Source organism: Lissotriton vulgaris, chromosome 6 (genome assembly GCF_964263255.1).
Source record: "Lissotriton vulgaris chromosome 6, aLisVul1.2, whole genome shotgun sequence".
NCBI classification, from domain to species: domain Eukaryota; kingdom Metazoa; phylum Chordata; class Amphibia; order Caudata; family Salamandridae; genus Lissotriton; species Lissotriton vulgaris.
Window position 1 is genome coordinate 1,677,722,797 of NC_141694.1, and position 26,085 is coordinate 1,677,748,881.

General features: G+C 45.5%; 1 protein-coding gene across 1 annotated transcript in view; it reads right to left on the reverse strand.

Annotated features, from left to right (window-relative positions):
- BATF3 (basic leucine zipper ATF-like transcription factor 3) overlaps window positions 1–25,552 on the reverse strand; it is a 190,070-nt gene extending 164,518 nt beyond the window's left edge. The window contains exon 1 of the mRNA XM_086925458.1: window positions 25,230–25,552. Within this exon, the coding sequence (XP_086781584.1) occupies window positions 25,230–25,319 (90 nt within the window). The 5' untranslated portion in view covers window positions 25,320–25,552. The remainder of the gene's footprint in view (window positions 1–25,229) is intronic.
- Window positions 25,553–26,085: the final 533 nt, after the last annotated feature.

Consider the following 26,085-nt stretch of genomic DNA (forward strand, 5'->3'; position numbering starts at 1 on the left):
AACGCCTGTTTGCACCCGACATCACCTGGTTCCACTCTGGTTCCACGGCAGTCACTGGCTAGTGACTTTGAACACTGTCCCCTCTGCTTTCAGGTCTTCACATCTACAGATCCACCCTTGGATCCACCGGAACTCTCCTCATCGAGCCGCCTGCAGCATCTCCTGCTCCAAGCACCATCGACCAGCGTGACGAAACCCGACACATCTTCGACCCTGTGCACCCGCTTCCTGTGGGTGAGGTAACTCAGCTCCGCCGGTGCTCCTGCACTGGTACACATCCCAAGGGCCTGTGTTTTAAGTTTCAGCTCCGTAGGTCACTCGGAAGGTTCCTAACTTTCTAACTTTGTGCTTTTTACGCACCATAGACTTTGTATTGAGAAGTGCGTGCACTTTGGACACTGCACCCGAGTCCCGTGGGCCTTTCCCGACTTAGCTAACTCCAGTCTCGAATAGCTCCAGCGATTCCCCAGGCCCTAGGCCTCTTCACTTTCCTCCTGGTATCCCTTATACCACTTATTTAGTATATGGTTTAGGTGGCCCCTAGGGCTCATCCATATTGTGCAACTTTTGTGTATTTTAAACTGTCTTGTGATTTAACGCTTGTGCTTCTGTGCTCATAAAGAGTCCAGGGGATTTTATAGTTAATAAATCAATATATATTTTCAATATATATCTGTGTGGTGTCCCTTTCATTTGGTATTCAAGGGGGTTGTGTATGGTATAACAGCTGGCTTCACATGCCTTTCAGAGTTTAGCCTAAGACTGCTTTGTCCACGTTACCACTAGGATAACTGGTCTACAAGGTTGAATTACAACCATCATCATAAGGGTTGCTTGGCATGGTACAAAGTGATCACTAGAATTAGTGAGCATTATATACCAGGCCAACTTCTCACATTGGTGAGCAGCGGATTGGGATCTGAGCTTGCTGTTGTTTTACCATTACAATCTTTGAGATTATCATTTGAAAGATCATACAGGTACCTGCTAGGTACATATAAAACAAGACTAGTATACTTAAGTTCTACTGAACTTAGTTGTTGTAGAGCAAAGGGAGTAGCACACCCTAGCTACAACTACTAGATAGGTTTAGTAGGTAAACACCAGTGTAGGTAGATTGCAACACATCCACCCACACTAGAGCAATGTCTGGAACAGAGGGGTCCAGTGGACTTACTCCTGTTGAGAGTGACCCTCCAAGGGCACCATCCCAGTTTGCTATTTTTCCCTTTAAGGAATTAAGACAGCTTTGTGTCTTAAGGGGTCTGAAGACAGGGCCTTCCCCTACTACAGACCACCTAAGAGAGCTCTTGGATCAGTCTGAGGCTCTAAAGACCTCTAAAGCAAACCCCACAGGGGATGCTGAAGGAGGCCATCCTTCAGAGGATGACACTGTAGACACCCCTACCCCTATCATCCTAGTAGATGAGGAAGCCTCCACCACTGGAGCTCCTCAGGTAGATGAAGAGGAAGAAGAAGAAGAGGAGGAGGAGGTGGAAAGCAGTGAGTCAGATGATGACAGAGATAGTCAGGTGCTGGTCAGTAGACTGAACCAGGCTAACTTAAGTCAACTTGGGAATGAATCAGGTAACAACCCATTCAGACCCCCAGGTGGACTTAACCAGGGCCATAGGAGGAGAAGGCATCACTCAGGTGAATCCAATACCTCCCATGTCTCTAGAGGCTCTCATGGTCACTCCAGAAAGGAGATGACTAGCCCTCAGAGAAGGGAACATGAGGCCAAGATGAGAGAGGCTGAGCTTAGGATCCAGAGGCAAGAGTTAGAGGTTGCCCTGGCTAAGGAGAAACTTGCTAGAGCAAGACAGCCTAGAGAGAGTGGGGTAATAGAACCCACTGGTGGCAGCAATATCCACAAGGATAAAGACAGGTCTTTTGATAATAGAAACCTGAGTAAGATTGTGCCCCCCTACAAAGCTGGGGATGACATCCATAAATGGATTACTGCAATGGAGAGAGCCTGCAGAGTACAGCAGATCCCTCAGGAGCAGTGGGCAGCAATCTTGTGGCTCTCCTTTGAAGGTAGAGGCCGAGACAGACTCCTCACAGTTAGTGATGGGGATTCTAGAAACTACCTGGTCCTGAAGAGTGCTCTGATTGATGGGTTAGGCTTAACCACTGAACAGTACAGGTTAATGTTCAGAGATACCCAGAAGACACAGACTCAGGACTGGTCTGAATTTGTTGAGTGTGCCACTAAGGCTCTGGAGGGATGGTTGCTGGGAAGTAAGGTTACAGACTATGAAGGATTGTACAATTTGCTGATGAGAGAACAAATTTTAAATAATTGTCAGAACCAGCAGTTGCATCAACATTTGGTTGACTCAGATTTGACCTCTCCCCAAGAATTGGGAAAGAGGGCAGATAAATGGGTAAGAACCAGAGTTAAGCAAAAGAACCAGAACCAGAACCAGGGTGGTGACCAGAAGAAAACAGACCAGAAGGGTGGGGAGCAGAAAGCTAAAGACCAGAAGTCTTCAACAGGGCCCCAAACTGAGACAGAGGGTGGGTCCCAAACTTCCAAGAAGAAGAAGAAAGAAGGTCAGAAGAAACCCTGGTGTAAAACTTGTAAGAACACCTCTCACTGGACAAGTGAGTGTAAAAAGGGTGGAGCCCCCAGCACTGCAGCCCCTAAGGCACCTGCACCCACTAGTACAGTTAGCAGTGTTGGTCCTCAAGCCAAGGGTTTAGTGGGAATCACTTTGGGAACTGAAGGAGATTCTGACCTAGTCAGAACCCTTACACAGGCTGTTCTGGTTTGTGAAGGGGACATAGATTTGACCCCTGACATAAGTCCCAGTAACCTGGGCAAATACAGACAGACACCTTTGATTAACAACAAAGTGGCTCAAGCTTACAGGGACACATGTGCCAGTGTCACTATGGTGACACCTAACTTTGTGGACCCTGGACAATACATGCCAGGCGATGATTACCTGGTGACCAATGCCAGCAATGTCACTACTACACATAGTGTGGCACTTGTTAACTTTTCCTGGGGAGGGGTAACTGGCCTAAAGAAAGTTGTGGTTAGTGCTGATCTCCCAGTAGAATGTTTGTTGGGCAATGACCTGGAGAACTCTCTATGGTCAGAAGTTGAGTACAGGACTCATGCAGAGATGTTAGGGATATCATCACATGTCCTTGCTGTGACCAGGTCACAGGCCAAAAAGTGCCTCTCTGAACCTCAGGTCTTGGATCCTGGAACAATGGACCAAGTACCTCCCAAGAAGAAGAACAGGAGGGTTAAGGCTGCGCCTTCCCAACTGCCTACAAGTGAGGATCAGGCTTCACAGGAAACTGATCTTGAGACCTCTGAAGGAACTGTCCCTGAAGAACTTGAACCTGATCAGGTTGAGTTTCTGGGGACAGGGGGACCTTCTAGGGCAGACTTGGGGCAGGCTCAGTTAACCTGTCCTTCTCTTGAACCCCTCAGACAGCAGGCTGCTGCTGAGGCTGCTGGGAATGCTCAAGGTGCCCATAAAGTATATTGGGACGATGGACTCCTTTATTCAGAGGCTAGAGACCCCAAGCCTGGTGCTACCAGGAGGTTGGTTATACCTCTGCAATTTAGGGGCTTCCTACTCACCTTGGCCCATGATATTCCTTTAGCAGGACACCTAGGCCAGAACAAGACTTGGGACAGGCTTGTCCCTCACTTTCACTGGCCTCACATGTCTGAAGACACCAAGGAGTTTTGTCGCTCCTGTGAAACCTGCCAAGCCAGTGGTAAAGCAGGTGGAACAACCAAGGCCCCCCTGATCCCACTACCTGTGGTGGGGGTTCCCTTTGAGAGAGTGGGGATTGATATTGTTGGTCCAATGGATCCCCCTACAGCATCTGGGCACAGATTCATACTGGTGGTAGTGGATCATGCCACCAGGTACCCAGAGGCAATTCCCCTTAGGACCACAACAGCTCCTGTTGTGGCCAGGGCCTTACTTGGAGTTTTCTCCAGAGTGGGGTTTCCTAAGGAGGTAATATCCGATAGAGGTACTAACTTCATGTCTGGATATTTGACAGCTATGTGGAAGGAATGTGGTGTAAACTACAAGTTCACCACTCCTTATCACCCACAATGCAATGGGCTTGTTGAGAGATTTAACAAGACCCTAAAGGGCATGATTAAAGGATTACCTGAAAAGCTCAGGCGAAGATGGGACATCCTTCTGCCCTGCCTTTTGTTCGCTTACAGAGAGGTCCCTCAAAAGGGGGTTGGCTTCAGCCCCTTTGAATTGTTGTTTGGGCACCCTGTAAGAGGACCCCTGTGTCTTGTGAAGGAAGGATGGGAGTTACCTCTCAAAAAGCCTAAACAGGACATAGTGGACTATGTACTTGGTCTCCGCTCCAGGATGGCAGAGTACATGGAAAAGGCATCCAAAAACCTTGAGGCTAGCCAAGAATTACAAAAAGCTTGGCATGACCAAAAGGCTGTCCTTGTTGAGTTTCAGCCTGGACAGAAGGTATGGGTGTTGGAGCCAGTGGCCCCAGCAGCACTCCAAGACAAATGGTCTGGACCCCATACAATTCTGGAAAAGAAGGGAGAGGTTACCTACTTGGTGGACCTAGGAACTCCCAGGAGCCCCCACAGGGTGCTCCATGTGAACAGATTGAAGGCATATGTCAGCAGGGCAGACATGGGCTTGCTCATGGCTACAGATGAGGGACAGGAGGAAGAGAGTGACCCTCTCCCAGACCTGCTCACTCAGAACCCTGAGGATGGCTCAGTTGATGGTGTGACCTTAGGTGGCAGCCTCACTGAACATCAGCAACATGACTGCAGACAAGTTCTACAGGCATACAGGCATATGTTCTCATTGACACCCAGTCAGACTAACTGGTGTACACATGTGGTGGACACTGGTGACAGTCTTCCTGTAAAGAGCAAAATTTACAGGCAACCTGACCACGTCAGGGACTGTATAAAGACTGAGGTGCAAAAGATGCTGGAATTAGGTGTCATTGAGCCTTCAGAGAGCCCCTGGGCTAGCCCAGTGGTTCTGGTCCCCAAACCTCACACCAAAGATGGCAAGAGAGAGATGAGGTTCTGTGTGGATTACAGAGGACTCAATGCTGTCACCAGGACAGATGCACACCCTATTCCAAGGGCAGATGAGCTCATTGACAAGTTGGCTTCTGCCAAATATTTGAGCACATTTGACTTGACAGCTGGCTACTGGCAAATCAGGTTAGCTGAGGAGTCTAAAGCCAAGACAGCATTTTCTACCCCTAGTGGGCATTATCAGTTTGTGGTGATGCCCTTTGGTTTGAAAAATGCACCTGCCACCTTCCAAAGGTTGGTGAACCAAGTCCTCACTGGGTTGGATGACTTTTGTGCAGCTTATCTGGACGATATTGCTGTCTTTAGCTCCACCTGGGAGGATCACCTGATCCACCTGAAGGAAGTGCTTGAGGCTCTGCAGAAGGCAGGCCTCACTATCAAGGCAACAAAGTGCCAGATAGGGCAGAGCAAGGTTGTATACCTGGGCCACCTTGTAGGTGGAGGCCAAGTTCAACCACTGGAGAGTAAGATCCAGACCATCAAGGACTGGTCCCCTCCAACTACCCAGACTCAGGTCAGAGCTTTCTTGGGCCTGACTGGGTACTACAGGAAGTTTGTTAAGAACTATGGGTCCATTGTGACTCCTCTTAATGATCTGACATCCAAGAAGATGCCCAAAAAGGTTCAGTGGACAGAAATCTGTCAAAAGGCATTTGATGACCTGAAGAAGGCCATGTGCTCTGCACCTATCCTGAAGAGTCCTGACTACTCAAGAGAGTTCATTGTCCAAACAGATGCTTCTGAGTTGGGAGTGGGAGCAGTGCTTTCACAGCTTAATGTAGATGGCCAGGACCAGCCCATTGCTTTCATTAGCAGAAGGCTGACCCCCAGAGAGAAACGTTGGTCAGCTATAGAGAGGGAGGCCTTTGCTGTGGTGTGGGCCCTGAAGAAGTTGAGACCATACTTATTTGGCACTCACTTCAAGATTCAGACCGACCATAAGCCCCTCCTATGGCTTAATCAGATGAAGGGTGAAAACCCCAAACTACTCAGGTGGTCCATTTCCCTACAGGGGATGGACTTTACAGTGGAGCACCGCCCAGGGACTGACCATGGCAACGCAGATGGTCTCTCCAGGTACTTCCACTTAGAACATGAAGACACAACTGGTCAAGGTTAGTCTAATGTCCCTGCGTTTGGGGGGGGGTTATGTAGGAGAGTAGGGTCTGCTATCCTATGGTCACCCCAAATTTTTGCTTTTTGCTTCACTGGTTTCTGACTTAATGTGGCTGTGGGCCTGCTAATCAGACCCACAGCCTGCTGTTCTCTCTCTAAATTGATGCCAATGCACTTTAGGTGTATTACGAATTGGAACTGGTTCACCTTATGAGCCCCTGTAATAGTGCACCCTAGGTGCCCAGGGCATAGGTGTATCCAAGGCCTACCAGGGGCTGCAGCACGTATTGTGCCACCCCTGGCCTGGCCTCCATCTTTGACACAACTGGCTGATCACTCAGCTGGGGTAAGTCGGTGTAACCACCTCTTACTTAGGTACAGTATGTCTGTGCCTAACCCTAAACTGGACACATATGTTCCTATCAGCCACTCCTATGGAAGGCCTCATCAATCCTGGAGGCAGAGTGCTTGGAAATATGTGAGATGGTGCTCTGGCATGAGCTGAGCCTGTCTGCAGCTGTCGGGAACAACTCCCTAAGCTGTTCCGGGATATTGCCATACCATATACTCTTAAGTGCATTATAATCCTCGCGGTTAAATGCTAACTTTGGTTTGGCTTTATCAAAACATGTCGAGTAAGGTGTCATACGAATTGGAATACTATCCCCTCGCCAATTCTGGCGACGGGGATAGCATTCCACCCTTCTAGAGGGACACGACATGTGCGTAGCCTTAACCCCGGTTAAAGTTAAACAGAGCCTCAGCTTCACAAAATGGACGCTGCCACCACAGACACAAGTCTGGCCTCCTGCTGCTGACCGAAACTCGGCAGATGGTGGCCTGGACAAAGGGTTTCCTGCCTTGGGAGGTGCGAGCACCACCCCAGACAGGATTTTGTGTATTAGGTAGGACAGGGCTGAAAAGAATCAGACATGCCCGGGGCACACAAGGTGTCCCCGTGCATAGGCCAGTCCAAACCGGTTCTGGGGCCTTCCAGCCCCAGTCCTGGCGCGGAGCTGGACAAAGGAAAGGGGGTGTAACCGCCCCCCTTCCTGGTTCCTCCCAGAGGAGGGACCTAGTAGGTGATCCACCCCCAGTTTGGGAATAAGAGGGGGAGCAGTGCCATTGCACGGCAGATCATCCCGAAATCAACTTAAAACTAAGAAGAAGACTGGACTTCGACATTCTGCTGCACAGAAGACTGAAGAAGAATCTCCCTTGTGGCCAAGGAGTGACCACCCTGTGAACACAGGTACCAACCAGCGACTCGACGTCTGCTTTGCCGCCGCCTCCCGCCGGAGACCGAGCCCAGAGCCCGACAAGAACCAGACTCCCAGACCTCTCAGAGCCCGATCCACAGTCCCTGCGAAGAAGGGACCCGTGGAGGCACCGAGCGACGTGGGACCGGACCTCTTGAAAGACACCCGACAAGCTGACTGCGCAGCTTCTGAGGCATCCTCGACGTTGTGCTTTGGGGATTGAGAACCCCCACCACCGAGCAGCCCTTGCACCGAAGATCAGCCCTCCAGCATCTCCACGATCTGCGTGGGGCCCTTTTGCATTGTGCCACTCGACGCGCCATCCCGGCCACTAGCCACGCGGCCAGCGGCCATCTTGGCGACGAACCCGAAGATTTAAACAGCAGGTCTGGTTGCTCCAGACCTACCCAAGCTCCTGTGAAAAGGAGTACTCGCTCTGACCTTGCTGGTCCGAGTGAACAGCATCTTTCAACTCCTGCGTGGCTTGCATTTGCCAAGGCCTGTTTGCTCCGATCAGGTCGCCGACACCGCCAACAGCGAGAAGCCTACGTGGGACAGCTCGTGACCGACTCCTGGACGTCCTCGACCCCGGGTATCCACGTGGCTGCAGAAAGAAGCTACCCGACAACGCCTGTTTGCACCCGACATCACCTGGTTCCACTCTGGTTCCACGGCAGTCACTGGCTAGTGACTTTGAACACTGTCCCCTCTGCTTTCAGGTCTTCACATCTACAGATCCACCCTTGGATCCACCGGAACTCTCCTCATCGAGCCGCCTGCAGCATCTCCTGCTCCAAGCACCATCGACCAGCGTGACGAAACCCGACACATCTTCGACCCTGTGCACCCGCTTCCTGTGGGTGAGGTAACTCAGCTCCGCCGGTGCTCCTGCACTGGTACACATCCCAAGGGCCTGTGTTTTAAGTTTCAGCTCCGTAGGTCACTCGGAAGGTTCCTAACTTTCTAACTTTGTGCTTTTTACGCACCATAGACTTTGTATTGAGAAGTGCGTGCACTTTGGACACTGCACCCGAGTCCCGTGGGCCTTTCCCGACTTAGCTAACTCCAGTCTCGAATAGCTCCAGCGATTCCCCAGGCCCTAGGCCTCTTCACTTTCCTCCTGGTATCCCTTATACCACTTATTTAGTATATGGTTTAGGTGGCCCCTAGGGCTCATCCATATTGTGCAACTTTTGTGTATTTTAAACTGTCTTGTGATTTAACGCTTGTGCTTCTGTGCTCATAAAGAGTCCAGGGGATTTTATAGTTAATAAATCAATATATATTTTCAATATATATCTGTGTGGTGTCCCTTTCATTTGGTATTCAAGGGGGTTGTGTATGGTATAACAGCTGGCTTCACATGCCTTTCAGAGTTTAGCCTAAGACTGCTTTGTCCACGTTACCACTAGGATAACTGGTCTACAAGGTTGAATTACAACCATCATCATAAGGGTTGCTTGGCATGGTACAAAGTGATCACTAGAATTAGTGAGCATTATATACCAGGCCAACTTCTCACAACACTGATGAGCTGAACTATACCTATCCAACTGATTTATCAATGCCGGATTTTCAGACCCGTTTGGCCACACAATCCAGATTCTCTTTTGACTCTGTTTCAGTACATTCGAAGAAACCCTCAAATATTACAATTTATACCACTTTATTTAAAAAAAAAAAAATTGGTTCCCCATTGGACTTACATTTGGATGATCCTATTTTCAGTTTATCTTTTTATGTCAATTGGTTTTGTGTTTTATTTTTTCCGTCTAATCGATGGCCACTATGTCAAAGAAAGAACAGGAATTCGGTACCTTAATGGAACACTGGCCCCTCTTTCCTCTTCACATTCAGCACACAGACTGAAAAGAGACTTGAATACAGTTAACATCACTGCTTGGCCTGTCCTTGATGGGATTGTGTGGGATGCGGTTAGGTTTCAAATACATGGCCCCACTGAAGTGATTAATGTTCCGAATGTGCTTAGAGTAAACATGGGGGATGTGGTAAAACAAAATATACGTTCTGATGATTGGGATATTCAGGCCGTGGAAGCATTATTCTCTGATTTAAAATATTATGCTGCCTTTGATGCTGAGGATTTATACTTAGATTCTATTAATTATGGTGATTTGTTTTGCTTTCAACATTATGGTAATCATTTTTGCATAAAACAAGTTCCAGAAAGGGTACTGTAAATTACACACAGTGGGAACACTGCCCAGCTCCATTAAGAGGCAGCTCCAGTACATTTCTGAAAAAATATACTTATTTTACAGACTTTAATCAATCAAATCCTGAGTCATTTTATTTCAAAATGACACAAAAGTCCATGTCCAAAGTTAGACTTACCGATACAAAATTGCTGTATTCGAAGTCCTTTCTAGACAAGTTAGCTGTGGATGGCTACGAGCTATGGAAGGAAACAATTGACCTTAAATCGGTTTGGGGTACCAAGGATTGGCAGGTACAAGGCACTGAGGCTTTGCACCGTGCATGTCTCATCCCGAATCACATGTTGTTTCTAGATTCTACTGTTTCCCAAACAACATGCTTTGGATTGGCTACTTCTAAAAAATTAAATACACCAACTATCCCCGAATTGGAAGAACATTCAGGTTGGGGTAATCATACTGAATTGTCTATTCGTGAGTTACAAACTCTATTACATAATTCATCCTTTAATGTGTCCAGTTTGGATCCAAAGGGTTGGCTGATGTGGCATAGAAGCTCTGATTCTTGCCAACGTCGTTTTCTGGGTTTGACTGAAGGGTTTACACAAGTCAGGCCTGATCCCCATTTTGAAACTGACCATACTGTCACAACTTACTCTGTGGGCAAACTGTGTCAGAATTGGTTACAACATTCCACGTTAGCTGCAGTTAAACTACATCTATCTCAGTTAAATGATAATGTGGATTTAAATGATTTTATAAAAGGCCCGGCTAATGGTAGATCTAAACGGTGGATTTATGTGGTTTACAATGAAATTTGAAAATTTTCACAAATTGAGGCTGCTAAGCGCCTAAGGGCTATTGACCAAGCAAATTTGGAAAAAGTGCTTGCAGTTGTCGATAACAGTATTAACATGCTTTCTTCCCGAATTTACACGTTGAATAATATTGTTTCTTCTGTAGTTGACATTGTGAATGATGAGGTGTCTGTATTATACCATGGCCAAAATCAATTGCGTTCTGTAATGCAGTATGCATGGACACTACAGACTCTTAAGGCGGGACGCGTGCCCTGGAGTTACATGGACGTGTCCTCCCTCTTTGCCCCATTTAATTTGACTGACAAACAGCGCATGCTTTCAATGCGGGATGCATCATTTTCTGTTACATATTGAAAAGTTTGAATCTTTACACTTTTCTGTAGCTGAAGCCGCTGCTGCAACATGGCTTATCCATGGATTAATTACATTACCATTTGCCTTTTACAAATTCACTAATTGTATGCGGTATATTGCAATAGGGCGATATGAACCACTAGGAAGCGCATTCCTCCATGAGGCATGGTCTCTACCATACACTTACAGATGTCTGAAAGATGGAAAGGAAGTGAATCTTAATGGTGAAGAATGCACGCAGTCGCCTGATCGCTCATTAATATGCAGACACATCCAGTTACACGGCTCTTGTAATCAGGACCGGCCAAATTTAGCCTGTGTTTTGAAAGGCACACCAGTACCAGCGATTGTTCCTACATTTATATTATTAACAAATGGTAGTTATTTGCTTTTGAATAACGAAGAGTGTTGTGGGTTAATGGTCGGTATCGCTTATGTGGTTACTGTATCAGAACGTGTGGTGTGTTGCAAAAATGTACTATATCCTCCCACACATGGGAATTCAGATGTTTCCATCTGGCCGCGCATCCCAACCTTGAAAGCGGAGTTCAATGGTATGAGGAGAATAAGAGCCCTTCTGTCTCAAAAGGAAGTGGCCCTGAGCTCGGCCCGTGAAACTTATGTCCTTCACATAGCTAACACACGCACAGAGGTGCAGGCACTTTTAAATACTGACTTGCCGTTTCATTTCTGCGAATTAGTACATCAAATCTTTAATGCCTCCTCCACGTCTGGCTTAGCTCATTTTTTAAAATTAGTTAGCAGTGGTCTCGTGACTACCTTTGAAAAAGTTTTTGGTGTCATCCCTGTGTTCTTCCATTCTATATTTTCAAGTTTGTATGGCGGATTCCCTGTTTTGCTGGCTTTGGCTGCAGGCATTTTGATATTATTTTGCTTCCTAAAACATGGATGCCCGTCCTGCTCAAGAAGCCGCTCAGCTCCTCCTGTCACTGTTTCGCAACCGGATGCTTGATTACTATCGCACCCTGCCGCTTGCGACTTTAAGCACGGCATTTGGATTATCGTTTTGATTTTCCTATTTCACATGTGTCCAGCCTGTGTTTCGTTGCCTGAGCTGCAATTTTGACTGGGCCATTGATTTGTGTCTCTGCTTGCCGATATCTCCTGACGTCGATTTTAATCACCTGATGGGCCCCGTAGTTGCTCACGAGTTGGTTTGTTCTGGTGAAAGGATTATGGCCTTGGCAGCGATGCATGGACTAATGGGTCAGTGGGACATACCCGCAGCGGCGCATAAGTTTCTGGCACACAGCGTTCTTGAGAACCCACCGAGTTGTCCTCTGATGTTGCTAGAGGATCCGGTGCTGGAGGAGCACGTATGTTCTTTCCCATTGCTTAATTGGATGGCTGAACTGTTTTCGGATGATAACAGTGATTTCATGTTGGAGGCTGTTGCTGCCTATTTTGCATATTCGGTCCAATCATGAGATGCCTTGGAGACTTTCATTATTATGGCACATGACTTTTTGGTATTTTTGAAAAGTGCCCTTTTTCTTACGAACGTTTGACTTTATATGATCTAGGCCTATGATTGTATACTCGGCCTCGAGTTGAAGACTTTTAATTGCATTTTGTTTGGCCACTATAGGCATTCATACATATTTTTATATAGTTTTGTTTTTTATATGCATTTACATACATTTAGCTTGGCTCAATATTGTTGAACTCTGCTTTCATGTTATGCCTTTATTCTAGTATTGGCTTGTTTTTTTGACCGTCCTCGGATCATTGGGGGGGGTGTCATATAGTTACTGCTTTTCTATATACTGTGTTAAGTTAGCATGAGTTTATTAAATGTTTAAACGACATATTTTCCTTCGGCTTCAGTTTGCACACGACACATAATTGTTATTGTAGCTTTCAACCTAGACAAAAGATGTGATTTATTTGAGAATAATATGTTATTGCTCGTGCTTGGTACACTTGGTACACTGTCTGCACACTGAGTGCTGAACCCTCTAACAATAACCTAACACAAGGTTGCTGGGAGGCCTGATCCTCACACCACATTAGACATAACACAAATACAGTTGCTGCCAACATTGGGCTCTAAGCGGGTTTAAGATAGAGTTACTGAGAATGCAAAAACACACTTGATGATGCTTCGCATGCAGAGAGCAGGCAGCAGATGATGTGATCCTCTCCTCCTGACATTTAGAGGTATGGGCCCGCCCTGCTAAAACCCAAATGAGACCTTCTTAGATATAATATAGTATGCTAATTAGGGAGTGCAAAAAATAGGTGTTATTAATTTCTATTGATTTTAGCATTATAATATGCTATCACCGTTTGCTTATTATGGACTAGTAACTATGCTGATAACTCTGATTCTTATATGTCTTTTTGTATTATATAAGATACTGCGTTTGAAAACCTTGCATTGAATAATAAATATTTCAAAAGTGCACGTGTCCTCTGTTACTCCACGTTCTGGTTTAAAATGATTATATAGCGAAAGAGTGTTCATGTGTTCCACGATACCTGAGGTAACCTAAGTTCATGTTCTGGTTTGTCTAAGTCATTGGGAGTTTGTTATGACCAATGAGACACTGTAGCTAGCTCGGTAAGGGGATTTTGGATACTGAGGTGAGTTTTGGGTCACCCTAATTCACTGAGGTTCCTGATCTCTATACACAGTTCTGTAAGAGAACGGAATCCCTGCTACAATATAATACATGCAACCATCTCATGTAGTAAAGACAAAATCAAACTTGGAGCACAATTCCGTGGTCTCCCCTTCACAGAAGGCTACACCCTCAAAATGCACCCCCGCACGTGTCTAAGGATTAAAGCTTACCTCTTAAAATATCAGTACTGGGGTTCAAGTGTCACCTGTGCCACTCATTTCTGAATGTCCAAAACCTCTTCAACTCCTAGACCATCACATTTCAAGCACTGCACTGTGAAACACTGTGCCTACTACAGCCAGACTTCCATGCAGCTTGAAGAGCAAAAAACTGCTCCAACACAGCGTTTTAAGCTGTGAAGCTTGGAGGACAGTGGGGCACATACACATATAAAAACATCAAAACCAGCTGTCAGCAGAAGGCTGAGTTTGCAGAGCTGAAAAGCTACTCAATACTTAAGAAACTATAAAGGTATGCAAAATCACAATACTAATTTATGAAGACAGAACCTTAGTTCCCCACACAATATAAATGCACATTATTCAGCCTGCAATAGGTTTCGGACTCGCATAGAAAGAACAGCCTTGTGCCTGGGCATTGATTTGATTTGATTTTAGGTTTTATATAGCGCTCGTATGCCCAGGGCCATCTTGGCGCTGTAGCAGATAGGGGGGAGTGAGGCCTGAACAGAATGATGCTTAGTTTTGAGTGAGTGAACAGCCAAGTTTTGACTTGTTTCCGAAAAGTCAGAGCAGCATTTGATGGCTAAAGGTAGGGAATTCCAAAGAGTAGTTGCCTTCAGGAGGAAACTCCTGACCCCCCAGGCCATGAGTTTTGCTCTAGGGATGGATAGTAACCTTGCTTCTGAGGATCTGAGTTTTCTGTTTGCCGCTTACCAGGCTAATTTACTACGCAAGTAGCTGAGTCCACAATTACACAATGCCTTGAAAGTTATGCATAAGGTTTTAAACTCAAGGCGTTTTGCAATAGGTAGCCAGTGTAATTTGCTCAAGATTTGAGTTGCTGACGTATGTTTAGGAATTCCAGCGATCAGTCTTGCTGCCGCGTTTTCTAATACTTGTAGTTTCTATGAGGGCTTTTTACAGATACCAATAAATAGCGAATTACCATAATCCAGTTTGGTCAGAACCAGAGAGGTGATGACCAATTTTTGAAGTTCCTTTGGGAGGAGCCGTCTGATTTTCCTCATCAGTTTTAGTGTGTAAACAACTGAAGAAGATAAAGCTTTAACTTGGTGATCGAAGAGGAGCTTATCATCAAAAATGACTCCCAGATTTCAACCCGTTTGAGCTGGAATGAGTAAGGATCCCATATTCTGGGGCCACCAGCTAGGGCACCAGACAGATCTGTTGTTACCGAAAACGAACACCTCCATTTTGCCGAAGTTTAGCTTTAGGCAGTTTGTTTTCATCCAGTGATCTGTAGACTCTGTAGAGTCTTTAGGTATAGACACCACAATTTGTGTGTCATCGGCGTAAGACACCACCGAGAACCCCAGGGACTTTATCAGTTTCACCAGAGGGGCAACATACAAATTAAAAAGGGTGGGACTCAGTAAGGGCCCTGCGGAACCCCACATGGTAGACAACTGTTCAGAAGTGCAATTGCCCATTGCCACATAGTTTCTTCTGTTTGCTAAAAAATCTTGTAGTAAGGTCAAGGCAGCTCCTCTAATTCCCATGGTCCTAAGGCAATTGATCAGTATCGTATGGTTGACCATGTCAAATGCCGCCGAGAGATTGAGTAAGATCAAGACGGCTTGGTCACCCTTGTCTAATAGCCATCTGATCTCTTTGGAGGTGGCAAGCAGAGCAGTTTCTGTGCTGTGCACCTTTCTGAACCCATACTGTGAAGAATCTAGGAGGTTGTTATTATCAATACAGGTCATTAATTACACATTTAGTGCTTTTTCAAGTATTTTGGCAGGAAATGGAAGCCTAGAGATGGGTCCATAGCTACTGTGTTCCAGGGGATCCAAGTTATTTTTTTTCAATTTGGGGAGGGTAGACGCCATCTTCCATTCAGTGGAAATATGTCCTGTGTTGAGCACTTTGTTTAGAATTGATGTAGGTTGTTCCATGAACATCTTGGAGGCTAGATAAAAAAATTAGGGTGACAGGGGTCTCGAGGGGACCCTGATTTGCAGGCCCTGATGAGTTTCATAACGTGTTCATTGTCAAGGAGGGACTTGACTGACAAATGTTGAATTGTTAACTAGAAAAAAACTCCCATCTGTTCAAGGCGCAAACTTGACAGACTGAGTGTTTGGCCCCTTTAGATTATTTATCTCTGCAATGGTCTGAGGCCTTCTGAACAGGTTGCAGGCCCATGTGCTTTTTTAAAATGGCATTCCATCCTCTCCCAGTGAAGTCACTGTATAACATGGACATGAGAAAATAAATTTCACCAACTAAGCATTCCATGTCCAAAAGAAAAATTACCTGGTGACCATGTGACGTATAAATTACAAAATCATTATTATAGATTTCTCTCCTTTATAAAGATCAAGTGCCAAAAGTAAACAAAAAGTGGAGGGGCAACCACACAAAGCCAATGTTTCACCCATATCTGTGGGCTTCTCAAGTAGAAAATGGGGCGGGACTGAAATTAGGAGGGCCGCAAAGTTGCAACTGAGAGGTGTGAAATCGTGATAGCCAGGCACTACAAATAGGTTGTACTTGTAGAGGGACAACCCCATCTAGTCATGTGTGTACTTGTGTTATCGGACTAGAGAGTGTGTGGCTTTTCTCCAATGGCCTCGCCCTGTAGAACAGGGGGTTTATCAAACACAACTTACTAGAATAAGAGACTTTTGAAACCAAGCAGCTGTGAGTCCTTTATAATCCCCACCTGGAACACTCCTAATTTCACATACCCACTTGTTACCTCATTTAAGTTACTGCAAGCTATTTAGATGAAGTTCCAAATTGAAGAAACAGCACGCTTTATAGTCCTATGTCTGTGATACCGAGCTACAAGAAAAATGTATCCCCTGCAGCAGATGACTAGCTCAGGAATCATCATAAGGAACAAAATGATCTTGTTCCTCCTGGTTAATTTATAAGAGATCATTACTCCGAGTGACCAGGTTCTGAAGGCAACAAGGGCTGCTCATGTGCAGAGGAACTAAGGACCATTCAAGCTATTAATCTTGAACTTCTTTTCATTTTAGAAAGGCCTTATCTCCAACCCAACACTATGCCAGTGGCATTTTTAAATAAGTATTTTATTATAGGGAGATCTCCAGTCACGGGCAAGCGAGTTATGTAAATTGTGCCCCCTGTGTACCAGATTGGTTTCTGAAACATCTGTATTTGTTACTTTTTCATGGTATCTCTTAACGATAGTTTCGCTTGTTGTATAGCATTTTAAAATTAATTTCAATGCTTTTTAAATTCTATATTTATGCTGCTATGGATGTGAAAACCTTTATACATTGCATTATAGGAAAGCTGTTGTGTGCACTCTGCAACCCTCTACTGAGCATCTTCTAGATTAAAGATTGTATGTGTTTAAGAACTGTAATGTTAGAGTGATAAAAAATGTATGGAGATCATTAATGTCCTTTATTTGATTAATGATGTGATTTCCATTTTTTTAAGTTATATAAACTGTGCAATAAAGTGAGTTGACTGAAGATATTTCGAAGTAATTATAGCTTTTTATTGGTAGCAACTTTTAACACAAATTTCACATGCTTTATATCTTTAGGAATACCATTCTGAAATCGGAAACCAGGATTGATGACATACTTTAGAAATAAAGTTATGAGAGGGTAAAGGTTTACATTTTTATCTTGTTACAAACAAAACTCGAGCGAATTCACAAAGGTAGGTGGAAGGAGAACCTTCTTAAGGAATGCAGATGACATTCAGTGGTAGTCACCGCTCTTACTTTTCCAAGGCACATGAGAGGGGGAGTAATACATGAAGGAAAGTTAAACCTCTGCCAGGACATGGCAAGCAGGTTTTAAGTCCCACATTTCTCTTCACCCCAAGAGGGTTCTCGCTTGCCTCTCTCTCCTCCAGTTGAGGCATGGTCCTCCCTGACGCTCTCCTAGGCGGTATGGAATTCATTTATTTTATTTTAACTGCTTTATATAGCGCCGCTGTTCCAGAAGTTATTGGTGTGCTTTAGATACAATGATATTAAAATATAGAAGAACATACTAGGCAAGAGTACTGTTATAATCTACTGTTGCATTTCCCCTTGCCTATGTTTCTCTTCTCTACTGCTCAGCCAGTTTGAGTGTTGGTGTGCCTGAAGATGTCTAGAATGTTGGATGAATGATGATGTCATGGAATGATGGGTGCTTGGTGAACTGAGGAGTGTCAGTTGGAGTGTGCAGGCTGAGCAGGACAGAGGCTGCTCCTGGTGGGGCATCACATGGACTTATCATCTTCCAGTGATTTACTGATGTTATTATCTTATCAATAAATCTACAATATTTATCTACTCGTCATCTGGCTACTGAGGACTTCTTATTTACAATATGTACGTTGAAAAAACCCTGAGACAGGAAGTGCCAGAAACAATTTGAGTAGGAAAATGGTGAGGTGTGAGGAATGTTGGTTGATGCACAAATTATGTAACAATAGTCTACTTTAGGTACAATCGAAATATGTGAGGTTTTGGAGATTTTTTTGTAACAGAGTAATGTCAGTTGGGTTTTTATAGATCTGCACAATCTTCCAGATTGAATTTGCTGTACCAGACAACGGTTACCTCCGTGCAAGGAAAACACACACTTTGAGACTTCCAGATAAAGTGATCATTTGTTTCTGAGTACACATCATAGGTATGTTAGGTGTGGTGATTCTTTAAGAGTGCCTAGAAGCTAAAACACCCCAAGTACAGATGGAGTTTGCAGCCTTTAAGAAAGAAGGTCAGTTGCCAGCCTTGGTGGAGGACTGCCATGACTTGGGTATCCATTGCTCATCTTTTGGTGGTTCAATATAAGCTGTGCTTAAAAGGTGTGGGGTTGTGAATGGTGTGGGAGGGATAGCAGGAGGGTGGAACCGTGGTAACATTTGGTATTTTTTATTAGAACTGTAATGTCTTCTGAAGCATTGTTTGTTGGGTTAATAAAAAGAATCTTTAAAAAAAAAAAAAAAAGAGTGAGGTTTTATTAGACCCAGCTCTGAAAAATGCATCATTGTCACCCATTTGGTACTGCTACTAACAATGGAGATCCATTGTGCATTTTTATTGTACTGAAAAATTTACTTTTGCGGGTATCCAGTTACCAGCTGCAAGAATTTTGTGGCTCCAACTTAAGAAAAAAGCAATAAAACATCTGGGAAATGATTTGCCCAGTTTACAGAAACATCCTCTCAGCACAAGCCTCTGAAATCCAACAAGCTCCAGTCAAACCAGCAACATCACATTCATCTGCTGGACCAGCAAGAGTTCAAGGTAATCAGAAACTTAAGAACTGACCAATGGAGGGGAGGGATGCAAGGGATGTAAAAAGCACCACACCTCAGTAGTCCAAAGGAATCATTATCCCAAAGGAGTATTTCCCTGTGTATTTTCTTCCCAATGGGGGCTCCTCCATGGCACAGCTCACCTCATAAAAGCATTACTGGATACAGCATTCAGCATCATCTCACCTGACAATGGCTTGCCCCATAAAAAACAGACTAGATCAGAAGATAAAAATCACAAACCCTCCAGGGACCCCAAGTTCAATCCGACTATAAGCACTTGCAGTTGCGGCTGTGTCTCACATGCCACTGAAATCCTAAAGAGTGCTTCTTACTAACCCTGGGCAAAGTACTACGCTATGCTCGTGTAGTTTGCGAAGTTTGCGCTACTTCACACTACGCGAATTGCATGTAGCACAGTGCAAATACGCGTAGCGTAGCTGTAATTTTGTGCTTGCTTGCGGCCTCAACGTCAAGTTGGCTACCGCGAGCGAGCAAAATGACATCCCGGTGAGATTTTTTCCTTGTTCGCGAACAACAACATAAAGTTGCTGATGGCGAGAGTGGAAAATAAACCTCCCGGCGAGATTCTCAACACGGGGAGGTCAGGTTTCTGATTGTGAGTGGTTGCGTATGCTCGTGATGAGAAACTACCAGTACGCGTTGAGAAAGCTGCCACTCGAGTAGAAATCTACCAGAGCGGCAGAAAACGACCGCTTGCACTGTGCAAGATGTGGTTTGCACTGATTGCACAGTGCGGACAAGCATCCGGCACTGTGCAATCAGTGCGAACAGCATTTTGCACAGTGCACTACGCAGTTCGCGTAGCTTGCGAAGTGCACTTCGCGTAGCTACACGTAACGCTACTACTTGAACTACGCCCAGGGTTAGTTAATACCTTTATTTTTTTGACATTGCGCAGTTATTTAACATTGATTGCTATCAAATTTATAACATTTCTTAAATAATTTTTGAACCGTTTATCCACATTTGTTTTCTATTTTTGCAGCTTAGTTAAGATCTCTAAGTTCTTTGCTACAGAACTATAGTTTTATCTGAAAAGTCCCTAGACCGCACACCACTCACATGTCTCTGAAGAGTGCACCTGGGGCTTGGTCATGCTAGTGAAAGTGCAATATAGAGGACAGTCTTAAGGGAAAGAGTGGTCCACCTGTGAACCAGTGGTGTGGAAGCACAATCACAGCTCGACCACCGCTCGCTTCAAGACCACAGATGCTCCCTGCCTTGGCCTGGTAGCTGGTTTCGCTGCCACATCAGAAGATTCACTTGATACCAGGCATATGAGAAATGTGGCATAAAAACTTACAAATTAAGGTTGGTTCCTGGTAGCTCGAAGCAAATATAGGCAGCAAATGGAAATACCAAAATTTCACAGAGCTTCCTTTCCGAACCAGACGTTGCCTAAGCTAGTGTTTTTTGGCGGGGGAACACTCATCTGCATACATTTTCACCTCTGTGTATACCTAGCTAATCTGTAAATATAATCTGAAATATTCTTACCAGTTAACAAGCTTTGCTTTTTTACATTCTACTGTAATTATTACTATATTTTTCATTACTGACGCTTTCTCTCCCAACTCCTATTTAAAAATGTTATATCCATGTTTTTAGTACACCGGTCTACTGCATTATTTTTGTTCCACATGTCCAAAGGAAAAAATAAATAAACAAAGGAGTGTTCCTGCTTTATCCTCCAATGATACTCAGAAATTATAAAGGGCTGAGTGGGCCCACTTGGATCCAGACCTATGGCTGGGCTGGATTGCAGGTTTTGCAGGTACAGCAGGTGCAATCTCAAAGTGCTGTTCTACTGTCTGTCTTTCTTGTAGCAGAGACTACTAAGTTTTTTTGTTGTTGTTTGTTTTAATTGGACGAAATAACGTGATGTTTTGTGTATTTCTAAAGCAGACGTCCAGGCTGACTCCTTATTATATGTTGCTTGTAATCTTGTCAGTCGTGTCTGCATTTTTATCTGATGCCATCACAAGATTACGTTTTTACAGTGAGAGGCATGCTCGAAATGCAAACTTTGCCCATCCAGAATTCGTGTGGAAGTAACTTAGCCCAGATCAGTATCAAATATTAATCCACGCCAGTATACATTATCTGTCACAAAATGTAAGATTACCTGCCACCAAGTATAGAGATCAAGTTCATAGCATCTTATTATACTTAAAAATATATTTTTAGATCATTTCACAAAAGTAACCATAAAACCTATCAAATATTTTTAATCATGCAAATAAACGTACTCCCTTGACCATAGGGATAAATTATTCTGTGATTGCAAAAGCAGTATATTATACAAGAAATGGAAAAACAATTTTAAAAACAAATAGTGTAAACGATTCTTTACTTTACTGACATTTTTATAGCGTTAATCTTTGAATCCAATATTGTTTCAAAATGGTATAACTTAATTTAAAGGAAGTTAACAAAATAAACAACCAGTTTATTCGAGACGTATTTATAGCGGTAAGGCATCTCATTGAGTTGTGCGCTCACCTCTAAGATTTGTATACCACTGGTAGGCGGGAGGTTTGAATCCCGGCCACGCTGACTCAGCCTTTCACCCTGCTACTACGGTAAAACAGATTACTATTTCGCGTTGGTTATGGCTCTTTCAAAAGGATGCAACACTAGAATTCTACAGAGGTGGGAAATGTGCTCGTGGCAAAGACCTGGAGGACTGACCTGAGAAAATGTACTATTTAATATATATGTATATAGAGATAACTCTAACCACTAGTATATGTAGTGGACCTATACTCTCTGCCATTCCTATGTGACTCTTAGGGGTCCATTAGGATGGCGGGCGGAAACAGTCCGCCCACCACCCTAACGGAGATCGGGACCGCCCGCCTAAAGGGCGGGGGTCCCGACATTGGCATTAGGATGCGCCCGCCACTGTGGCGGGCGCATTCCTCAAATTAACATTGTGGCGGGCGGTGCTCACTGCACCGCCCGCCACAATGTTAAAAACAAATGCGCGCATTTGCATACTCGAAGCCACCCCCCTTTGCCCGTCACTCTGGGGGCCCACAGGGGCCCCCCAGAGTGAACACCGCATGCCTTTCCGTGGCGGCATTGCCGCCACGGAAAGGCATTGAGAAATGCCTATTCTAATATGGCTGGCGGTGTCTGATAGACACCGCCACCATGTTATCCCTTTTCTGCCCCGGCCGCTATGCGACCGGGGCGGAAAACAGGCGGGCGGTCTTTCCGACCGCTGCGGTCCCCTCCGCCATCGTAATATGGCGGGGGGAATGCAGGGAAGGATGTAGGGCGGATTGCCTCCGCCAGGGTGGCGGTGGCCACCACTACCCTGGCGGAGGCAATCCGCCCGACATCCTAATGGGCCCCCTAGAGTTTATCCATTTGTATCTCTTCCTTGAGTGACGTTACAACTTGTGCATTAGCAATTTCTGTTTGTATCTCTTCCTTGTGTGACTCTATAACTTGTACATTTGCAATTTTTTCTGTCTGTATCTCTTCCTTGTATGACTTTACCACTTGTACACTTGCAATTTGTTCTTTTATGTAACTCATGTAATCCTAAATCCTTATGTATCGCAACTGGTTCTTTTGTAAAGCCCACTGACACCTTCGGGTACATGTTCGCACTATATAAATTTGCATTAAATAAATAAAGCTTCAGACTTGTGCTGTCACTAGTGGTGCAGGCTAAATGCACTATTGTACTATTTTGCACTGGAGGAAAAAATTCTGAGCTTTGAATTTAGACAAGTGAAACGTGGGTTTTTCAACGTGTAACCATCCGAGGGGCCAATTTCCCTCCTTAGGCCATGTCAAGTTTCTTGATATATTGGTTAGGAAAAAGCTGGAAGTAAGATTTGTAGCACTAGGAAGTGTGGGATGTAGATGGGAAGGGATCTGATGTTCCTTATAATACATTCAAAATGCTGTAGTGTGTTTGTTTCTTTGTAGCAAAAGAGGTTTGCCTCGTCCTTAAACCTCTTGAGCTAAATAGGTTAATGGTACGCTCAGACAGAAGTCATTTATAAAAGAAAAAAAATCTGTTGACATGTTCTAAATAAAAAATAAACTTGAAAAGCAGAAATAAAATTGTACTTCCACCTGTGGATAGTGTAAGAAAATTGCAGCTTTGCTGCACCATGTGAAGTGCAAAACCAGCAACATTGCTTTAAATTCTTAGGCCTGATGAAGGCCATATTTCAGAGTCAGATGAATACTACAGAGAAACAAAATGACATCGCCTATTGAGGGCTATAGGTTGCTAACAAACCTGTTCATCAAACCAAGAGGAAATAATGTATATATTAATATTTGTCAAATAATCTAAGCTTAGAATAAAATGTTAATTTGTAAGATGTCCACGGGTACAAAATATTCAGGTTCCCCCAAATACTGACTTTTTCCAAACTCAGATTTTATAGAAAATATTTTCCTAAAAGTACGTACTCAACTATTTCTCCTTATTTGTAACTTACATTCCTACCAAGTGCTTAATTGTATCTTGAGAAATGGGAGACAGAGGCGAGGGAGAAACTGGGAGAGGTAGAGTGAAAAAGGTGAGACTGCAAGAGATGCTGATGAGGTGACGAGAGTAGGGTCGGCTTTAGCACTGTTGGTGCCCAGTGCGACTATCATTTTTGGCGCCACCCCATGACCTCCTCAGATTTCCTCATGACCACCGGGCAAAAGTGCCACTCATCTCGCCATAGCCACTCTCCCACATAAATGTAATTTTTTTTTAAGCACTGGTAAAGACTGGCTTTACTAATAAGAATGTATATCTACCCAAAGAAAAACCCTGTTCAGCAACTTTAGGAATAGATAATGAAAGACAGGAGAAAAAACATAACGTCCTACTCTATTTTATGCAGTTTGCATGCAGCTCTTTGATGACAGTTCGCAACAGTCACTGTTCTGTATTAGGGTTGTATCTTATGAACCTTGGTAACAAAAGGATGTCAGTGACAAAAGCATTAATCCACGTAACTATCGGCATAAACTACAGATCTGTGATCTGCACTGTTAGAGTTCTTTACAGCAGGCATATTAACCCTCTGTGCTACTTTATGGCAAGTGGAAACGACCACTAGACAAAACTCTGCTCTCTGTCTCTAGCAGAAACATTAATCACAAGGGTTATATTGACATTTGATTGCTGCCTGAAAACTGAATGCACATGTAACTTTGCAGCAGGTGTTTTAAATCATACGTTTTGGCTAGAATCAGCGCCCTCTCCCTTGGTCAGCGCCCAGTGCAGCCGCACCAGTCACACTGCCCTAAAGCCGGCCCTGGAGGGCAGGACAAAGAGAGCTGAAAGGAATGGAGAAAAACTGAAAACATTTTGCGAATGTGCAAAGCCAGTATCTTTAAGCAGGACTGCCTCGGCTGTCATTCCAGCCTATGCTGTTACAGTGGACCCTATACATTTGACCTACCGCAGTTTGCATGGGTTCCAGGTTCATCCAGAATACTGAGGGGGGTTTGGCACGGCAAGAAATACCTTACCTGCAGCGGCTGTGGATGGAAAAGAGGCCCAGGAAAGAACTACAGGCAACAATTGGATTCCCCGCCTCGACTATGGAACAACATCCCAGCCAGCACGTGGCTGTCTTCACAGGAGGTCTCTTTTCGGGGGTTGAAGTGCCCCTACGAACTAAATAACTTGCACTTGCAGGTTCTTGGAAAGGGTCACTACTGAGAATGGGGACGCGTCGTTCTTCTGGAAAAGTCAACACTCTGGTGCGTAAAGGGGCCCCCGGCGCTGCACTTAGGAGAGAGCCTCCCTGCTGGGGTTGGCTGGTTCCCTTAGGCGCCACTGTCTCCAGTATTTGGTAACCCGTGGGAGGGCCTCGTTTCGGAAAAGAGTCGTTCTACAGCCAGCTGTATTATCTTCGCCCCACAGGCAATGCTTTCACTGTGCAGGTACCCCAGGATGCGGAGCAGCTGCACTTTAATTTGAAAGGGAGAGCACCTGCATTTCTCAGCATTACTGCGATCCATTTAATGGAAGAACACTTCTAGGAGCAGAGAAGTACTCTCGACAGCGAGGCCAAGTTCGAGGACAGATAATACTGCGGGGAATTGTAGGGCTCAGGGGAGAAGGACTCTCCCTGGGAGAGGACCCCTCTCCCGGCAGAGGTATGGTCTCATCGGTTGCAGCATCACCTCCACAGAGCTGCCAATGGGGAGGGTCCCGGGTAACAACACTGACTGCCCTCGAACAGAGCCCCTCTGCTGGGACCAGCAGTCCCGGGTAGCCTCATTTTGCGCCCTCTGCTGGGGGTTCACAGCGCCGCCCTGCTCTCTTACCTGCACCTGGCTGCTGTCCTGCTCAGACTCCGAGGCGGCGCTGGCCGCTCCCCTCTGGAAGATGCTGCCCGATACCCGTGCCCCGGCCATGCCGCTGCAGGGCTGGCGGGCCCCGCATGGAGCAGGAGTCCCGGCCTCCGCCGTGGGCTCCGGGCAGTGGCCCTCGGTTCTGGTCCAGGTGAGTGTCTCGCAGCGGCGGAGCAGCCCTGCTCGCGCGCTGCACCTGCTCCCCGGACTCTGCCCTGGTGCTGGTGCTCGTCCCCTCCGCGCGCCGCTCCTCGCCTCTCCCACGCGCCCGTGGACTCACCTCGCGCCGCTTCTGGGAATCCCGGTCCAGCGCGCGACGCTTTCGCGAAGTCACGTGCCCCGGCCGCCTGAAACTGCGCTGGGGAACTTGCAAGAAACCTCAGGGTGACAGGGGCTAGTGACTGGGAACCGAGAGCTGGGAGCGGACCGGGTGAAGCCCCCCAGCTAGAGCCTGACTCACACCCCCGGGGACATCCCGAGAAGGAAGACGGCAGCTACTGGTGCACTCGAACCAAACGTTGATGAGCACCTTAACCCGCAGCATCTCGAGGCGTGCACGGCTGCGCGCAACTTTTCAACGCTTCTGAGGAATTTACTCAGCCAACTTGACCTTTATTGAAATGAAGTGACACATTTGTGGCAGCGGCAGCCCTAAGCAATCTGAACAGATGCTGCACGCACCGAGAGTAGTGTTACACAGTGCACCACTTGTTCAGCACCTGATGCACCACTATTGAAAACAGGATCAGACTGGGAACCAAAAGCAGTCCTGGCCAGGGGCGGATTGGCAAGGCGGGCATTCGGGAATGGGCCGAAGGGCCGGTGCCTC